The sequence below is a fragment of the Hipposideros armiger genome, unplaced genomic scaffold (genome assembly GCF_001890085.2).
Source record: "Hipposideros armiger isolate ML-2016 unplaced genomic scaffold, ASM189008v1 scaffold_160, whole genome shotgun sequence".
Classification (NCBI taxonomy): Eukaryota; Metazoa; Chordata; class Mammalia; order Chiroptera; family Hipposideridae; genus Hipposideros; species Hipposideros armiger.
Window position 1 is genome coordinate 624,155 of NW_017731510.1, and position 18,491 is coordinate 642,645.

At 37.3% G+C, this 18,491-nt stretch overlaps 1 protein-coding gene across 2 annotated transcripts in view; it reads right to left on the minus strand.

The window, feature by feature from the left end:
* Nucleotides 1-2,509: 2,509 nt before the first annotated feature.
* The window catches only part of SACS (sacsin molecular chaperone), an 83,197-nt gene continuing 67,215 nt past the window's right edge, over nt 2,510-18,491 (minus strand). For both annotated transcript variants that reach the window (XM_019651439.1, XM_019651440.1), the window contains one exon: nt 2,510-15,370. In XM_019651439.1, the coding sequence (XP_019506984.1) occupies nt 3,813-15,370 (11,558 nt within the window). In that variant the 3' untranslated portion in view covers nt 2,510-3,812. The remainder of the gene's footprint in view (nt 15,371-18,491) is intronic.

Genomic DNA, 18,491 nt, shown 5'->3' on the forward strand with positions numbered 1-18,491 from the left:
CCATTTTGTTCGATAACCTTTTGCCATCTTTCAGTGAGCTTCATAATTCCTCAATCATAGAAGGACCTGATTTTATTGGAGAAAAACTGAACAAGGTGCTGATTTACAGCCTCATCTGAATTGAACGTTATACCATCCATGCAAGGAGTTTTGAAGAAAGCGAAACAAGTGCAAGTCTGATGGCACAAGGTCAGGCAAGTATGGTGGGTGTGGCAACACATCCCATCCAAACTCCAATAATTTTTGATGGTGATCAAATTTGTGTGTGGTCTTGCGTTACCGCGATGGAACACAACTCCTTTACAATTAACAAGCTCTGGACATTTCTGGATGACAGGTTCGTTCAAACTGTCCAATTGCCAACAGTACACATTCGAATTGATTGTTTGGTTCCTCGATAGGAGGTCAAAATACACAACACCTTTAAAATCCCACCACACGGAGAGCATAACCTTCCTCTGATGAACGTCTGCTTTCGATGTCGTTTGAGGTGAATCATCACATTGGGACCAAGACCATTTGCACACCACATTGTTGTAAACAATCCACTTTTCATCACCGGTTATCAGTCACTTCAAAAAAGGACATTTTCCTCACGTTTAATGAGCATATTGCAGATGTTTATACGCGCCGTCAAATGAACTTCGAGTTCACGTGGAACCCAAATATCGAGTTTGCTTACGTATCCCAGCTTCTTCAGGTGGTCGTGAACACTTGAATGATGGATGTTCAATGTTTCTACAATCTCTTATGTCATGTAATGTGGGTTTGACATGAACCATGCCTTTATTTATTTATTTTTTTAAAGATTTTTACTGGGGAATTGGGGGGATGGGAACAGTGCTGGGGAACCAGGGGAAGGGGAACAGACAAGTTGCTGTCGTTTTGTTCCTCAGTCTAGTTGTGGAGGACGCTGCCCCACTGGCCCAAGTTGGCACCATCATTGCGCTCTTCGCAGGCAAGGCAGATCAGTCGCTGGCTTCTGGACGGCCGCTCACTGCAGCTGCTGCCGCTCACGCTGCCATGCCTTTATTTTTGTCGTCATCAACCTCAGTTCGCCTCCCTGACCGAGGAGCATGGTTGAGATCAAAATCACCAGCATGGAATTTTGTGAACCATCGTTGGCACTGATGTTCTTGTAGAGCATTGTCATCGTAAACTTTATGCAACTTTTCACAAGCTTGACATGCGTTCTTCCCTTTATGGAAGTAAAACAGTAAAACATGGCAAAAATGCAGTTTTGTCTTCCATCTTCAACTTGTAAAATCTCCAAAACTCAACCAAATCGCTTAACTTTTTTTTTAGAATGAAGCTAGAACTGTCAGCTGTCAAATGACACAGCAATAACATAGATGCGAATGACCCTAGTACTTCCAAAAATGAACAAGTGCCATCTGTTGCAAACATGCGTCATGACTTTTCCGACAACCCAACAAAGTGAGTGCTACTCAGGAGCAGCTGCTCTACAAACCGCCGGATGGTCTCCATTTTCCTGTTAATACAAAAAACAGAACAGGAAAAGAAAAAAAAAAGCATAAAATAAAATTTCAGTTCTAAAATTCCTTACGCTGAATTCTAAAATCTAAACATCTCCACAAAATGAAAACTTTCCAATGTCAGCTGCAAACCATTGCTGGCACAGCCTGACCTAAATGTAGATGAGGCTATTTATCAGGTCTATGTATTTAATTTGGTGTGAAATCATAGGTTTCACTGCAAAAACAGGAATGTGTTTGTTTGAAGGGTGCTGTCCAACCCTGATTGGAATGCTTCATTAAAAACTTTCTAAAATCCAAATTCTGAAATACTTTTGAATCCAAGGGTTTCCTATAAAGGATTGTGAACCTGTAACTTCTTTTAAAAAAAAGAAAGTCCAGACAAAACACAAAACTCCAACTAGATCAACTATTACCAAGGCCTGACAAGGTTTTCTGTGTAAGTTTTAATATCCAAAAGCAATAAAATAGATTTCAAGTGCTAAATCTGAGTTTCAAAGCAGCAAGCACTTCTCTAAGAAAGGCCCAGAAAGCTGAAGACTCAGGGTTTGGGTGGCCCCAGAACAGGCAGCTCTTAGCCTGGTCTGCCTAACTTTGAACTTCAGGTATAAAGATGAACATTTCCTATCTGTTAGGGCTCAGCTGTGAATTAGCTCCAAACACAAGGCCTCTCCTGAGGCAAGAAAAATATCAAGTCAGCTTGGACCTACAGAAGAACCATATTTCATGCATCTATTTCCAAATACAATATATACCATATGCCAACTAATCTCATTCCCTTAAAAGGTGAAATAAGCTCTTAACTAAATCAATGAGCACCTCATAAACCTATTACTTTATATTCAATCATAAAAAAAATCTACTAAAATTCCAGTATAAAATACAGAGAAAAAAAAATCTATCCTAATATTGCCAATAAACACACATATACACATATATTGAAACTTAATATAGGAAGATATTAAGTTTGATTTTCAGTGAACTATTTCTCAGGAAATAACAGTTACAATAACTTCATATGTACATTTGCTTTATTAAAATTATGGCACTTAATAGCAGAAATAATCACACAGCTTCACATCCAGAAGCAATAGAATAGTGGAGGTGCAAACATTCCTTATTACCAATAGAAGTAAAAAAGTTTTAATATGTTCCATAAGCCCTTAATTGCATAAAATATTATATTGAGCATCATTTACAGCCAGCATACTTATATAAACTAGTTGTCATTACCTTTCTTTTACATTCTACAAAAGAAATGTGTTAAATATCTATGGTAGGACATTCAAACATGATGAAAATTAAATTTCAGTTCTGAATCATTCATTGGTAAATTACAAGCTGATAATTCCTCTTTTATAAACTACTGGATATTGTCACAATGATTTTACAATTTTTCAATGTTTTCAAGTGAAATCCCAAAAGCCCCACTAAGTGCCATGTTGAAAGACAGAAGGTTTAACTGCAGCACCTTTAGACAACAAAAGATTGCATCCTGTTTACACTATATAAATTATGACATTTGTGGAAAATATGTACAGACAAACATAAAGCAAAATGTTCTGAGAGTTGATACAGTTGTTTTGGTAAACAGTTCTTAGAAGCAATATTAACATCTGTGATAAGAACTGCCACCATTTTAAGTTTTCTGTATGCTATCTTCATGAGAGGAAGCTTGTAAACATAAGGTGTAAAAACATTTAAAATAAAGATGTAAAGTGCACTCAGTGCACCCTAAGTACTGTCTGCATACTCTTAATCAAGTAATGTTCAGGATTAAAATATGGTACCGTTTTTTAAATGTACTGGGTATTTAAGATGTAAAATTGCAACAAATTCCTAATCAGATCCAGCTGATAAGAAAACAGCACATCCAATAGCATCCACTTAAAGAAATGATAAAACCACAAGACTTACTTCCCCTTATTTGTTTAAACCAAATATATATCCAGTGTTTCATTAGCCCCTTCAAAATTACCATGTTAAAAACACAAAATGAACTTCATCCTAACTGGAGACATGTATAGACTTTTCTCTAACAAACTGCTAAGCTTTGGTTATATAAAGTGCGGTTCAATAATGTGCCATCCTAGCCATTCAAACACATCTAGCAATTTTGCAGTTCACCACCGTCTTCAAAATCATTTCCTTTCAGACTCGGTCAAGGTCATCTGTTGATATTCACGTTCACAACTCCAAAACTCCTCCCAAACAATCTGCAATGTGCTTCACCATTCCTAAGAGGCAATGGAGCTTAAAGAAGGTTGTGCTACAACATATTCAAGACCTAGCGCTACATTTTTTCTTTAAATACTGTCACACTTTCTGTTGTATAAAATTTTCAAGTTTTATTATGATACAGGCAGTACATTCCATCACCCTCATAGCAACCTCCGAAGTGAACCTGTCATTTGGAATCTGCGGGAAAGGAAGCAAATCAGGATATCTTGTTTTCAAACTGTCGACGCCATAAGCTTCCAACGTGTGGACGTCGTTTGTCAGTCCTTCAAGTTGCTGACTGTATTCTTCTATTTTTTGTGCAAGTGCAGTTGGCTTTACATCTTTATCGGACTTCCCCCTCACAGCATAGTCAGCGGCAATCAAAGCTAATTTGGTAGAAAGGTAGCATTTAAAGCACACCCATTCATTGGCATTCTTATGAAGGTCATTTCTGGCAGCTGAAAAATTGGCTCTGGCTTGTCTTAACCATCTACGTGCTTCAACTGGATTACCAACTGTCTTGAAAGTGGGAGGAACAAAGAACCTTTGAGAATAAGTCTGTCCAGCTGAAGGTGGGCATTTTTCTTTATTTTGTTGTTGCCTTTCAGATTTATGGCTCGTTGCTTCTTGATTCCATGAAGTATAAAATCTCTGAAATGAGTACTTGTCTGACTGAAATCGGGATGCTGATGTGGAAAATGTCCGCCTTGAGGCTCTGTCTGCATTTTGATCTAGGAAAGCCTGTTTCTCTAATCTGCTGATTTCATTCTGCAAATGTTTAAAAACTTCATTAGCAATGTCATGATTCTCTGGATTTTTGTCAGGGTGCCATTTCAAATACAACCGTCTAATAATCTTTTTTCTTTCAGATTCTGGAAGCTTCCAAGCTTGCTCTATCACTGTTGTCACTTCTTTTAGAATTTCTGGTAAAGAATTCACCTTAAGCTTTTTGGGGGAATGAAGTTTTGAAGATGAGGTCTTGTGGCTCTCTCTACCAGAGAAAAGAGGAGGAATGCTTCGTAGACCAGGAGCTAGGAACTCTGTAGGGCTGGTTGGTGTAGAAGGGGCACTGTCCCTGCTTTGAGAGCTTTCCTCAGGCCTTGAAAACTTATACAGATCAAGAGAGCTAACTATTTTATATTCACTATAACCAATATCAATCTGATATATCTTTCCTAGAAAACTAGAGTTGTCAGCATCTTCTCTTTCAACTTCTTGTACAATAATTGCATATGTATATGTTGGCTGGTACGATCCATAGATATCACCACCCTCAGCATCAACAAGGTACCCAACATATTCTCCCGGGTAGAAAACATTCATTGGATCCATAAGCAGAGTATAATGAATTTCAGCAGGTATCGGCGTGCCGGGCATTGGAAGTTCAAGTTTTGATGGTTCTGAAGAGTCATATTTCACTCCTAAACTGTCAAGTTTCTCATTGATTCTGTAAATATCATTGCATCCTAGCATAGCAATTAAATATGAAGTGTCAGAAATCAAATTGTCAGTCGCTGACTTAAGCGTCATTGCTAATGCTAGTAGGAAATTAATGTCTTTACTGTCTGAATGTTGTATGTAGAGCAGGATGACCGCATTACCAAATCTCTTCAAAAAAGCAAAAGTTTCACTTTTACTGTGGGGAATAGGATTAAAACCTTTAACTCTTAATGTTGTTTGAAGCTTTTCAAAACAGGACACTTTCAATCCTTCTCTTAGGGCTTTGCAAAGTCGTATGGCTTTTTCTTCATTGGCCAGGAAAGCATTATCATTTTCATGCTTCATAATTCTAATCAGTCCTGTAATAAACTGTTCAGAAGACAAGAGTAACTGCAGTCTTCCCTGGAGAGAACACAATGCTCCAAACTGACACACCTTGGGAGTCTCTTCATCTAACTGCTCTTCAAGTATACTGCTCAATAAACGAGGCCTGAGTTTTTGAGGAAAGAGCATTATCAGCTTAGTATGAAATCCGTGATCTTTCCCTAAGTAGCACTGGCTAAGATCAACTAACATTTGCACACCAATATTCCCCTGGATTCTACTTTTGTAATGTGGCGCATCATCAAACACTAAGATGCTGGACTTCACCAATCTACCATCCTGGCTTGGAAGGTGAAGTGCAAGGTCACGGACATTCTCAAGATCACTCCTCACCTTGACTGAATCATTTTGTAGACTCTTGAACAAGCCAGAAACTACTCTCTTAACTGTACGCATTTCATTAGGATCTAACTGTTTTCCTTCAGAACTTTTGAATATGCGGCTCAACACTTCAACATATTGCTTAGTTGAAATAATATCTTCAGTGCCTAAATGTTTGAACAACTGATGAAAGGTCCCAAGTTCTAAAGGTAGCTTGTACAAATAAGGTTTAAAATCAGATTCATATTCCAGGTTTATCACTACCTCCTCCGGCTTCAGAAGTTTCCAGCCATCTTCTACCATCACAAAAGCAACCCCCCGCAGCTGAAAACGAAACTCCCGTTTTTCTGCACTGAGAAATTCATATATGCTCCTTAAGACCTTTGCTCTCGTTTTCACCATTTCTTCATCCAAAGTTGTTATGTTGCATATATTTCTGCAGTTATTAATAACCTTGTCAAGAGGGGGGTCCAGGTTTACATTAAGCATACTTAAGACTTGTTCAAGCTGTTCTTGTGGACCAAGGTCACTACCTTCTTGTTCCTTGATACTCAAGGGTGTGGCTTTCTCTGGAAGAATGGGGCAGGATGTCCATAACAGCTGGACCACATCACACTGCTTGAATTTTGGATTTACTTGTGCTCCATTGAACTTTATCAGAGGAAGTGTTCCATTTACCTCTTGATATTGAGGATGAAATCTAATGAATTCAGCAGGGGCCCGCTCAGGACATAAGAATGGTATTAAAGACAGCTCTTTCAGAAAATTTCCAGATAATAAATCCATTCGTTCTTGGAATATATGATGGAGAAGGATATCAACTGTACTTTGCAATGTGTCTTTAGACCAGTTTTCTGTATTAGCTCTCACACTGATTTCCTTAGCAAACTGTAACAACTGCTGCTGAGAAAGTATGTACTTTAGCCCAATATTTCTTAAGAATTCCACCCAGGAGGTCATAAATGCAACTTGATTTTTGGGTTTTATAAGTTGTTCCAATTTTTTAAAGAAGTCCTTAGGAATAAACAATTTTTCGGGAAGCATAACTTCAAAAACTCTTACAGTTCGATCATAGAAATGTTTTGCTTGCTTTAGTCGACTGTTAGCATCATAGATTATCAATAAACTTTCCAGTTTTTCAAAGAGCTGTTCCTTGATCTCTGACTGTTCCTCAATATTTGATAATCTACTCTTCAGATAGATCAGATGCTCTAATTTTGCATCATAAGAGAGATTTTCAATTTTTGGTAAGAGGTGTTTCAAATATACCTCAAGCTCATCTACAGGTTCACAACCAAGTACCTCATATAGTTCTTTTAAATGTATTTTTTCTTCAAGAAATGCAGATGATGATGATTGTGTCCATTTTTCCACTTCAGCTGAAGGAATACTTTTTGTAAGTACATAGCATGTTCCAAATTTTGCAATGCTCATGTAACGACCACTGATGGATTTGTAGCATGGAAGTGACTTTAAAATTTTTATGTCATCTTGGGACATCAAGTGACTCAAGTTGCAGTTGAAATACATCAAAAGTGCTTCAAAGTCGTTTTCTACTAGCTTTTCAGTTCTAAATGTTGAAGTTTGGACCATATAATGTACAGCCCTCAAAATGCTTGTGGGGCTTTCAATGTTTGCTGTGTGACATGACAACAGAGGAACAAATGCACTGTCTTTGGAGCATATTTTGTTCAAAGCAAGCTGAATACAGCCAGCTTTCATGAGAGCATGAAAAACTTTATCAGTTTGGGCATTTGGAAAAACTGCAATGTGCATGAGGCTTAGAGGAAGCAGAACATCCCCTTCAGGAACTACAAGCTGATTGGCTGAAACAGTGAACTTCGTTCCTGGAAGCAATGCCCAGTCTTTCAAGGTATCAACAACAACGTCAAATGCTGGTTTTGTTTCTTCTTGATCTTCTTTCACATTCACAGACTCACTGATAAAATGCCATGCATTCTTAAGCCAAGACTCACTTGCAAAATTGTCTTTCCACTTTGTACAATTTTTGGTCTTATATTCACGAGGCAATACAGAGGACAACAAATCAGCAAAGCTGGAAATGTCAAACACTTTTGCCACTTTACAGTTCAACAAAATATTACTGTATTTCAAATATAACGTATTCATGAACAAGTCTTTGCGAGATGGAATTAATTCATGGTATGTTGTTAGAAACTTGGGTCTTTTTGCATCAAAAGTTTGCAAAACACTGTCCAGTGTAATGAGAAGGGGCAGTCCCTCCACTTCCATCTCATTTTCTTCTGCCTCCTTAAAACAATAATCAACTAAAAGTTTTAAACTATGAAAAAGTTTTAGGTTAGTCTGCTGGAGACGACAAGGCAGCTTCCCAATATGGCAATTAGTATCAGGAGAGGAAAAGGTCATTAAAAAAGATCTAACATCAGCAGGAGTTACATAACTAACAGGAATATCTGCATCTATAAGACAGTGATACAGATTAGCAGTTTCATCACAGTTATAAACCAAGTTGAAGCCAATTTCTAAAAGTAGATGCTTCAGTCTATAGACATTCTCTGCAACTGTTTTCCGTGTTGTGATATTATAATCTGCATTTTTAAGGTGTTGTAATTCATCCTGTAGTAAATTGTCAAAAAATGGTCTAGTTTTATTTGAAGTAGACATATTAATCCAAGTAATTATAACTGCAGAATGCAAATCAGAGCCATCAATATTTGGAGCCCGCACAACAGGTAAAAGACGTTTCATGTCTTCATGAATGCAACTATAAAGGGCTTTCACTAGACAATACAAATCTGGTTGTAGATCAAGCCTGTTAACCGGGAAAAACAATAAAAACTTCTTTAAAGTGTCCTTTACAACATGAATAGGTGTGTTCTGTAAAACTGATAATGTGGGGTCAGAACCAGGGAAATACCGCTTTTTTAACTGGATTAGTAATTCAACATAAGCAGGAGCTATTAATGCTGTCATTAAGCTGTTATTCCAGTCACTCCGAACACCGACTCCGTTATCATCACGCCACAGATTTCTTCTGGCTGAATCTAGAGCAAAGTGGCCGTTCACATGAAATGGCAATCCCGTCTCTAAAGAGAGTGGCAAAAAACAGAAGGCCCTATGGGGTTTTTTATAGTTGTGAGTGATGCAGGCAGCTACTCCACCACGTGGGAAGAGAGTAATATCTTGGTTCTTGTGAGCTGATATAACACTCTTAGATACTTTTTCCATACTTGAAAAACCTGATCTATTACAAATTAGCCATGTGGTAAGATTTCCTTCAGAGTCCTCAGTATCCATAGTATAAGTGATCTGTTGAACAGGTATATCTTTGAGCTGCCTCTTTTTAGTGACACTATCAATTACAGATGCATGAAATTGTTTCCTTTTCAATCTGTCTCCATCAGTGATCTTGCCCTTTACAGAATACAGCACGTTTAGTGCTCCAGTAGTTTTATCAATTTCACAAATAGAAATTTTTTCCATGTGATTAAGAAACATTAGAAGTTCTGCCCCATCCGACCGCAATTTGTCCAAAAGATTCTGGACCATTCTGTCTGATGATGGAACTGATGAAATTTCTGAGCCTTTTGCCATTTCTGCATTCCGAAGAGGAAATCTAAACATCGTGCAATTATCCAGTTTAAAGTGGGTTCCCAAATAAAGATCCAGAACATCTGAGAACTGTGTCCTAAAATCTGCATCCAAATCTCTAAACATGCGACCAGGACTAATGGATGTGGCTCCTGGTGCATATCTCGCATGAGGATCAAAAATACACAGGATGTCATTGCCAGAAATAAAAGAAGGGCAATCTGTAATATGATACACAGAATTGAATCCTATTCCATATTGTCCAGTTTTGTATGGATTTCCTTCTTTGGTGCCTTTTCCAAGATTCTGAATTCCTCTGACATCATCTTCTGTAAAAGGTTGGTTGTTGTATACACAAAGTGCTGGCCCCTGCAGTGGAGCCCACTTATCGTCAAATATTCTATCCACTGGATGCTGTCTAGGATCAAACACAAAACATATTTCTGTGGCTTTTGCATCATCAGCATTTTGAAGAAGTTCTTTCAACATTTCTTTTTCTGAAGGATAGGCATTAAGGATACTCTTGATTCTGCTGGTCAGTTTTTCTTTCTGTCCAAATTCAGTGCCAAGTGTTGTAAAACAGATGTTGGATGCGTATCTTTCTAAGGCTTTATGTCGTTTTGGTACCGCTCCTAGTTTTACAGCTACTTCCCTGGGTATATCAGCATGACAATATTTTACAGTAGTATCCTTTACTTTTATCCAGGGGCAGTCATTGTAGCACAAAGATTTTGCAGGGAGAAGCTTAAGATTAGTATCTGGCAATAATATTTTGCCATAATTTTTCTCACAAAATTCTTGTTTCTTTTCTCTAATGAGACCCCATATTCCTTCACTAATTATCCGCCGGCAAAGCTGAAAATTCTCTTCTGTTATTTGCTTTGCTCCTCTTTCTTGATCAATGGATTCCAAAACATGGGCAAAATCTTCAACGGTAAATGATTGCCTTACACCCACACTTTCAAAAAGTTCACGAAAATTATTTTTATATTTATTAGGCAACTGATAAAGGTATGGTGCTGCTTCAAAATTCAAATGAAAAGAAACTTTTTCTGAGTCAACATATGCATTCTCAACTAGAATGAAGCTAAACAGTTTTAACTTTTCCACAATTGATAGCTTAGTGATTTCATTTTGCATCATTGCTTCATGAAGGTATTTGTAGCAAGCATTGGTGATGTTCTCCTGGTACAATGTAATTCCATCATCAACTGATTTTGCAACTTCTTTCAACTGGTTTACAACCAGATCAACTGTTGGCTTCCTCAGTAATCCCAAAAACTCCTTAACAGCCAATGGCACAGAACCACAGCCTCTGAAGGAATGAGAGTTTTCATTTAGAATTGGCTGCAAAAGACAAACTACATCTTGATGCTCAGCTGTATAGAGGTCAGTTGCTGCAAACATGGTTTCAGGTTTAAAACTGTTGCCTTTCCAGTCCAAAGAAAAACCTGCTGGTTTTGTAAGAAATGGAAGGAAGGGGATTGTTTGGTATTTGGCAGCAAAATCCTTTGCTCTAGGATCCCTTATTTTTAGTTTTTCATCAATAAGACTTAACAGGATACTACTTCTTAGACAAGCAGCAACATGATCACTTTTATTAATTTCACCTACTGACTCTGCACGTTCGAGCATATCATCCCATAAAATATCATCTTTTGCCATGCCTAACTGAACTAGTTTAATCAAAATAATAGGATTAAGATAATCCTGAGTAGAACCATAAGGAAATCGTCCATCTTTAGTATCAAATAACTTTGCAACTCGTCCTTCAGGGTGAATTAATCTTGATGGTAAAACCAGAGGATGCCTCTCCAAAGAGCAAGGAATACATGGAGTCACACGAAGAATTCCTGAGAATTCATCCACTTTTTCATTTAGAACAAAATTCATTAAAGGATCTCTGAGTTCGGCTTCAATTTCTTGAATATTAGGAAAAAATACTTCTGAAAAGAACTGTTTCTCTGAAAATGTATTTTCAAGCAGTATCTGTTTGCAGCCAGCTTCTTCAAATCCTAACTTCACTGAAGAAGGAAGCTCAACAGCACAAAGGTTTTTGGACCCCGTCTTCTTGAGGTATTTCAAAAATATCTTGAAGGCTGCTGGACCAACATCTCTTCTTTTAAGTATAGAGTCATCTAGAAATCTCACATTCTTCATGGACACCCACATAGATCCATCAGAGAAGACTCTGGTCAGTTCTTTCCCTTTTCCGTGGGCTATATCTTCATAAAATCCTTGACAAATTACAGAAAAATCATCATGAACTAAATCAGGATCAGGCCACACTGCATAGTAAGTGTAATCTATTAGCTCCCCACTGGTGGCCAGGTCACGGAGGACACTGAGTGCCTCTAAGTAAGCTTTCACAATCACGTGTCTCATGAAGGTGTTATTCCATCGTCCTTTTGTATCTGTCTTCCAGATTTCTTTTCTATTTGAAGTAACAGCAAAGCACCCATTGATGTGAACTGGCAATCCTGTTTTTATTCGTAAAGGTAAATAGCAAAACACCTCTCCAACATGGGACTTCACAGCCCACTTCTGGTCCTGAATTTCAGAGAGCAGAACTCCTACTGCCCCACAAGGAACCAGTCCTAGTCTTCTTCCACTTTCATTCAGGGAAAACTTGAGAGCCTCTCCTGTATCCATGCAGGTGCACATAAGCCATGTGGTGCATTCTACCGTTTTTTGTGACAACTCATCTGAGGGCTTCTTTGATTGGCCAGACTTCGCCATTTCGAAGAGAGCAGCTGGGTCGTCATCTGGACCTCTAAAGAGTGGCGACTGTAAATCAGCAATCCTTCTGAACACATGGTGAAATTCTTCAACTGTGATCTGAAGAATGCAAGATGACTTTGGCGCATCAGCAGGAAGCTTTTTATTACTGCTGTTGCAAGTCTTCATGAGCTCAGCGGCTTCTTTTAAAACACTTAAAACAGGGGCATTCAGTGCTTTGGAAGAGCAGAATTTTTTTTTAATTATTACTGTATCCTGTGCTAAGCTGGGATTGCTTTCCTCAATTTTCAAGTACTTCAAATACATTGAGTTCACACTCTGAGTGAAAATGATAAGCCTGTGTCCACAGAGACTAAATTCATCCACCAGAGAGTAAATATCTGCTGTATTATAGCAGGTACTACTCACCTCACTCACTTTCGCCTCTTGTTGAGTTCTGAAGGACAGTCGGAAAAGAGTTCCATTGTAGCTGTAAGGGGTTTCTACAGTCAAAGGTAACTGACAGCCAAACACATCTATAAATGGTTTGAACTGATTAGGAAATTTTCTAAGTCTTTTCTGTTGTTTACTCCAATTAATTTTGATCCCAGGATTAGATTTGTCTTTAATGTGTTTACTGATGTGGTTGATGTTTGGATCGAACATTATCATGAATTCTCGACTCATAATGATGGGAATGTCAGTGATATGGTACACGGAATTAAATCCAAGCCCAAACTTTCCAACTTTGTCAACTTCTTCTCTTTTTAAAGATTCCCCTAACCTAGTTATGTTCACAAAATCTGAATCTGAGAACTCAGAATTATTGAATGACCACAAAGCGGGTCCATGACAAGCTGCCATCCCTGGGTCCAGGAGATTCTCTCTAATGTCCATGTTTCTTCTCATATCAATCATGAAACTGCATTCTGTTGCATTTGCATCATCAGCATTTTGAAGTAGTTCTTTAAAAATATCTGACACTGAAGGATACTCTTCCAGAATATTTTTAATTCTTACAGTAAGTGGTTCTCTTTGTCCTGACTGCTCAAATCCCATGTTTTCAGGGTTGATCAATCTTGTACTAAGGCATGGAACTTTCAGCCATTCTGCAGTTTTCATGGGTATGTCCTCATGCACCAAAATAATTGGTTCCACTGAATCTTCCAGTAAGTCATTAAGGTCATCAACTTTGATGTCACAATAACAGCATTCATGAATTGGCTTCATGATAAGTTTGGAAGGGTTTCTGCTATAATGTATAGGGACTGGTGTGTTGGGGCTTACTGGAATCTGATTGCTGTATAGCCATCTGATAATATTCAACATAAGATGAAGATGTTGTTTGCCTTCCTGTTCACTGAGGTCTTGATCACTTTTGAGATATATCTTCTGAATGACCATGGAAATATGATCTGATGTCAACTCCTCTATTGAGCCACAGACCTTAAACAGTTGGTGAAATTTTGCCATAGTTTTAGGCACACTATGCAAATAAGGCTGAAGGTCAAGATCATGGAATGGTTTTATCACAGCTTGGGCAAGAGGACAAAATTTTCTGCCAGTCCAAACCCATGGAAATTTTAAGGCTCTGAAAGCATCTTTCCCTTCATTTAAATTATCATGCATGAATCCATAAATTTCAAGCAAAATATGTTGGAACTGATAGTAGTCTTCATCACTAAAAGTTTTTGAAGTATACCAATCAACGACAATTTTAAAGTGTTTCAAGACAGCACTGATGCTAGGTTTTGTGAAGATACCTAAAGCGTTTTTCAAGTTGATATGGACACTTTCAACAAGAGGAAGTGCTGAGCCAACTAGCACTGCATGGGCTGCATCACACATATCTGGTGGTGCACAAAAGTTACAGAGATCTCCTTTCCAAACCAAAGAGCCTGGATAATTTGGAGGCCTTTCCTTGCAAGCTGGAACCCATTTGATTTTCTTCAATGTCATCTTTCCTTCAGGTGACTGCAACAGGGTATGATTCTTATTTAAAACCAGTAAAAGTGTTTTGGCTTTCTTGAGAAGAACATCCTGATTTGGACAAGAACTGACTTGTAAGGCTTCAATTTTTTTTGCCACTTGCACGATATCTTTCTCTTTGAGACTGGCTTCATTTTTTAAACCAATCTGTCTTAAAGAGTGAAGAACATCTGGTGAGGTAAAAACTGAAGGTGGGAAGCAAGCTTCTTCTTCATTATAAAAGAGGTCCTTTAGTACTTCTATATCAGGATCAAAGAGTTCATTGGCTGATACCATCCGTTCCTGTGAAATCTGAATGAATTTTAATGGCACTAACCAATCAAGCACATTTGGATTCTCATTTTTAAGAGAGGCTAGATTCTCAAGGATCCATAACATAAGGTGAGTTACCTCTTCATGTGAATAAAATGCATTTTCAATATCTTTTAAAACAAGCTTTAAGCAACTAGTTGTCTTTAACTTCTCTATTTTCAACATGTTTGCCAAGCGAATAGTGGCTTCGTCACTACTGTCTATCACTGAAATAGAAAGTCGCAGAGCTGGTGGGATTTTGGCAGTATGGTGCAAGACTTTACAACCTTTCAGTTTTGTGTAAGAGGAAATTCCCTGACCAGATGAATGGTTAATTCGCTTGAATATTGTCAATTCCTGAATTATTCTTTTTTCCTTTTCATTGCTATCCGTTAAACTGGCTAAGAATTTCCTCAGGGCATCTTTGTGTGTTGGAAGTAGTGAAGCTATTTGACTACATAATTTCTGCAATGGCATCTTCTCCATTATCTGCAAAACAGCACTTGGTAATGGTGAATGAACATACTTTTTAACAAGTGGATGTTGTATGGAAGGATCTAATTTTTTAAGGACAATCCCTCCAAGTTTCTGTACGACGTCAGCTAAAAATTCTGGAAGCTGTGCTTCAGATTCATCATCTAAAATGACTACTGATGGAATCCTGAGTCTAATGAGTTCCACACATGTCTGACCTTCTTCTAGTGTAGTTCTGGGGATAAGTGGCATCTCATCAAATAAAGTCAAATCCTCTGCAAAATGTATATAGAGATTCTTCCAAACCATTTTAAGCCATGAAACAGATGGGTAATTTTTGTCTTCATCAAATGGATACCACTGAACGATCAAATCTCTTCCAGGCCAGAATGTGTTCATTACTTCTTTGATAAGACGTGCAAATCGTTCTGGGTTGAGAAGCTGCAGCTGAGTACACGGTCTTCCTACAAATCACATACAGACATGTTATAAATACATATAATTCTACCACAGCTTATTTATTTTTCTATTCTTGCAGATTAGATAGCATTAGAAAGTCCTTTTAAGAGTTTTAAGTACACTGTAAAAATGGAAAGATTTGGCATAATGGGGCTAAAATAATTTTATAATGATAGAGAATCAAATCCATCTTTATAATACCTATGGGAAAAATAATTCTGTGGAATGGAGTCAATGGAATTGTAATAGATAAGCATGATATCAGGGGGGAGGGCAATAGAGGGAGAGAGGGGGGGGGTTGTCACTTTGTGAGGGTGAAAAGGATAACTATTGCATTGTTCTGTGCACCTGAAACTAACAATAAAAAATTAAAAAACAAAATTCTCTCTGGAAAGTGTTTAAATAAATACATAAAATGCATTTACATGTGTTTTAAAAATCACCCTATAATGTTCTACAAATGGAATCAATGTGGAAAATAATTTTTAGTGGTTATGTGTCCACAAATAAAAGCATCAAAGGAAAGTGGATAAAGTTTAAATAAGTACCATTTTATTTAGGAGTAAGTGATTTCTAAGCAAACCCAACATGAATTTCTTTTTTCACATTTCCAGGAGCCACGTGGCCACACAGGATAATAAGAAGGGCTGTTTTTTAACCACTGGTCGAGAAAATAACATTTTATTTCTCAATGAATTTTGTGTTTCCGAGTATTTATAATACAAGTAGACACAAAATTTAAAAATATAAAAATAACACTATATACCTATAGGCAAATATTTGCTGATATAGAGAAATAGCATCTCAAATTCAATCTTATGGAAAACTAACATTCAATTTTCTTTCTATGCACATAAAATTTCTAGACTCTTAAAAGACTAATTTTGAAAAACAGATATAAAAGAGGGCACACTTCAAGCGTCCTGATACTTGTGTATTTAATTATATTTTACCAAGGAAGGACACCCTTACTTCAATCTTACACATCAGGAAGACGACTTTACCTTCACCAGGTCAACTACCTTTCATGTGGCAACAAGACCTTTTAAAATTATTGCCATAGAAGTTTAAGCAAAGGCACACTTTCACTTTTCAAAGCTACCAATACCTAAATTCTGAATATTTTCAGTTTCTACATTGTGTGATTTAGGGTAAGTCAAGTAGTAATAGTTAAGAAATCATAAAATCTTGTCAGGAGTCTGACTAGTGGAGCCTCCTTGGTCTGGGAGCCCCATTAAAATATAATTTTTATAATTAAGTTTTAATGATCATGTTCTAAAAAAATGCTTACTGAATTAAATGAACGATAACAGAATATCAGAATCATAAGTAAGGCAAGGATATAATACAAAAGATACAAAAACGAGTTAGAAATTAAAGTTCAGAACTCTCAGAAAACAAAAAATTAAATAGGCACCACACTATGTTCTACGTTAATAATTGCCACATAACATGCATTTTGTAGGTAATCCTATTCAATATCCTTGCATGAAATTTGGCAATTTAGAAAACACATACCTACCTTCAGGAAAATTATCTAATATTAATGTATAAATAAAATGCCAATAAAACACACACACCACATGTAGCATGCGACTAACACACCAGTCATGCGCAACTGAAAAAAACATAACAGAAAATAAAGGAGAGAGAAAATGTAGTAAGACACAATTCTGAGTACATAAGTCAATTCAATCTGATGTCCTGATTTCTATTTATTTTGTATTTAATAAGCCTTTAGTTTTGAACCCTAAAGTATAAATGTGAACACAGAAAAATGTCTTCATGTCCTAGGTTAGAAAGCCACTCACATTGTAGAGCAGCTCTAACAGTGTCAATAAAATAATTTATAGCATTTTAATACATGACTTGTGTTTATGGCCTAGCCTTTAAAATTATTAGCACTGTCAAAAGAAGGTAACTCTATAGTACTGAAAATGTTCCTAGAGATGGAAAGGTTTAATCTAAACTATTACCAAATATTATTATTTAATTTAGAAATAACTCCAAGAGTTGTGTTTGCTTTACTATATAGATCAGTTCAAAGTAATAACATCAACACACTGAACCATGATTAAAAGACCGAACTATGTTTCTATTGTTTATGTTTAGTTATATATTTATATTCAGTACTAACTTTGTGAAAGATTTTCAGCATGGATGGAAAGAGGACATTCAGTCTATGTCAAAATTTACTTAACCAAAGAACCTCAGTCCTTATTGCTTTTATTACTGAGAGTTTACTACCCCTGACCAGATTCTTTCAGAGTCACAGTCAGCTGACTATTCTGATGACCCAAGGCTGTAAGTCCAGCAACTGTTTTTTTTTATACTTTTCTTGTATAGAAAGTGGCAGTGGCAGCTTTGATGGCTGAGTTCTAACAATGCTCCACTGTGCAGAGATATCCAAACCTCTTTGTAAATACATATGTGATAAAGGAAGGCCCAATTAAATGGTAAACTGTAGTCAGTCAAATCTTCAAAAAAACAAAAGGGACAAAAGGAAAAGAAAATGACCCGACCAAGGAAGGAAGGCAAAGCTTCCTGCCCAGAAAGCACTGGGTCTGGCACCCCACAACCCACAAATCTAGTGGCAGCACAGCAGGCAAGTGGGGGAGGGAGGCAGCAGAAACTTCCACTCTAACGAGGATGGAGCAGCCAAGATGGTTCTAAAATAGCATTAGGGACCAAATCTTCTCAAGAAGTCAGCACTGACACTGCTCCCTTCCTTGTTTCCATCTTGAATAGGTTGCACCAACTGGAGAGATCACACATAACCCAGAGCCCTAGGGCAGGTGGATACTAGGCAGCCTCCTTCTAATGAGATTTCCTCTTTGATTAGACCTTAAAAATATACGATATACTGATTAAGATTTAAGGACATATAGTAATAGTAGCTGTGAATGCTAAGCCACTTTTCATACAACATAGAAACCAAATTGAATATTGATATGAATTATTAGCATAACAATGGCTTAGTTTCTAAATGAATTTTAATATAGGTATAGCCTGCTTCAATGTAAGCATTTCTTAGGGAGCCAGATGGACCAATGCCCTTTTGGGGAGTCCACTTCATAGTTGATGTGGAGGCCTTACCAACGCATTGTATTTCTGAAACTGATGTTG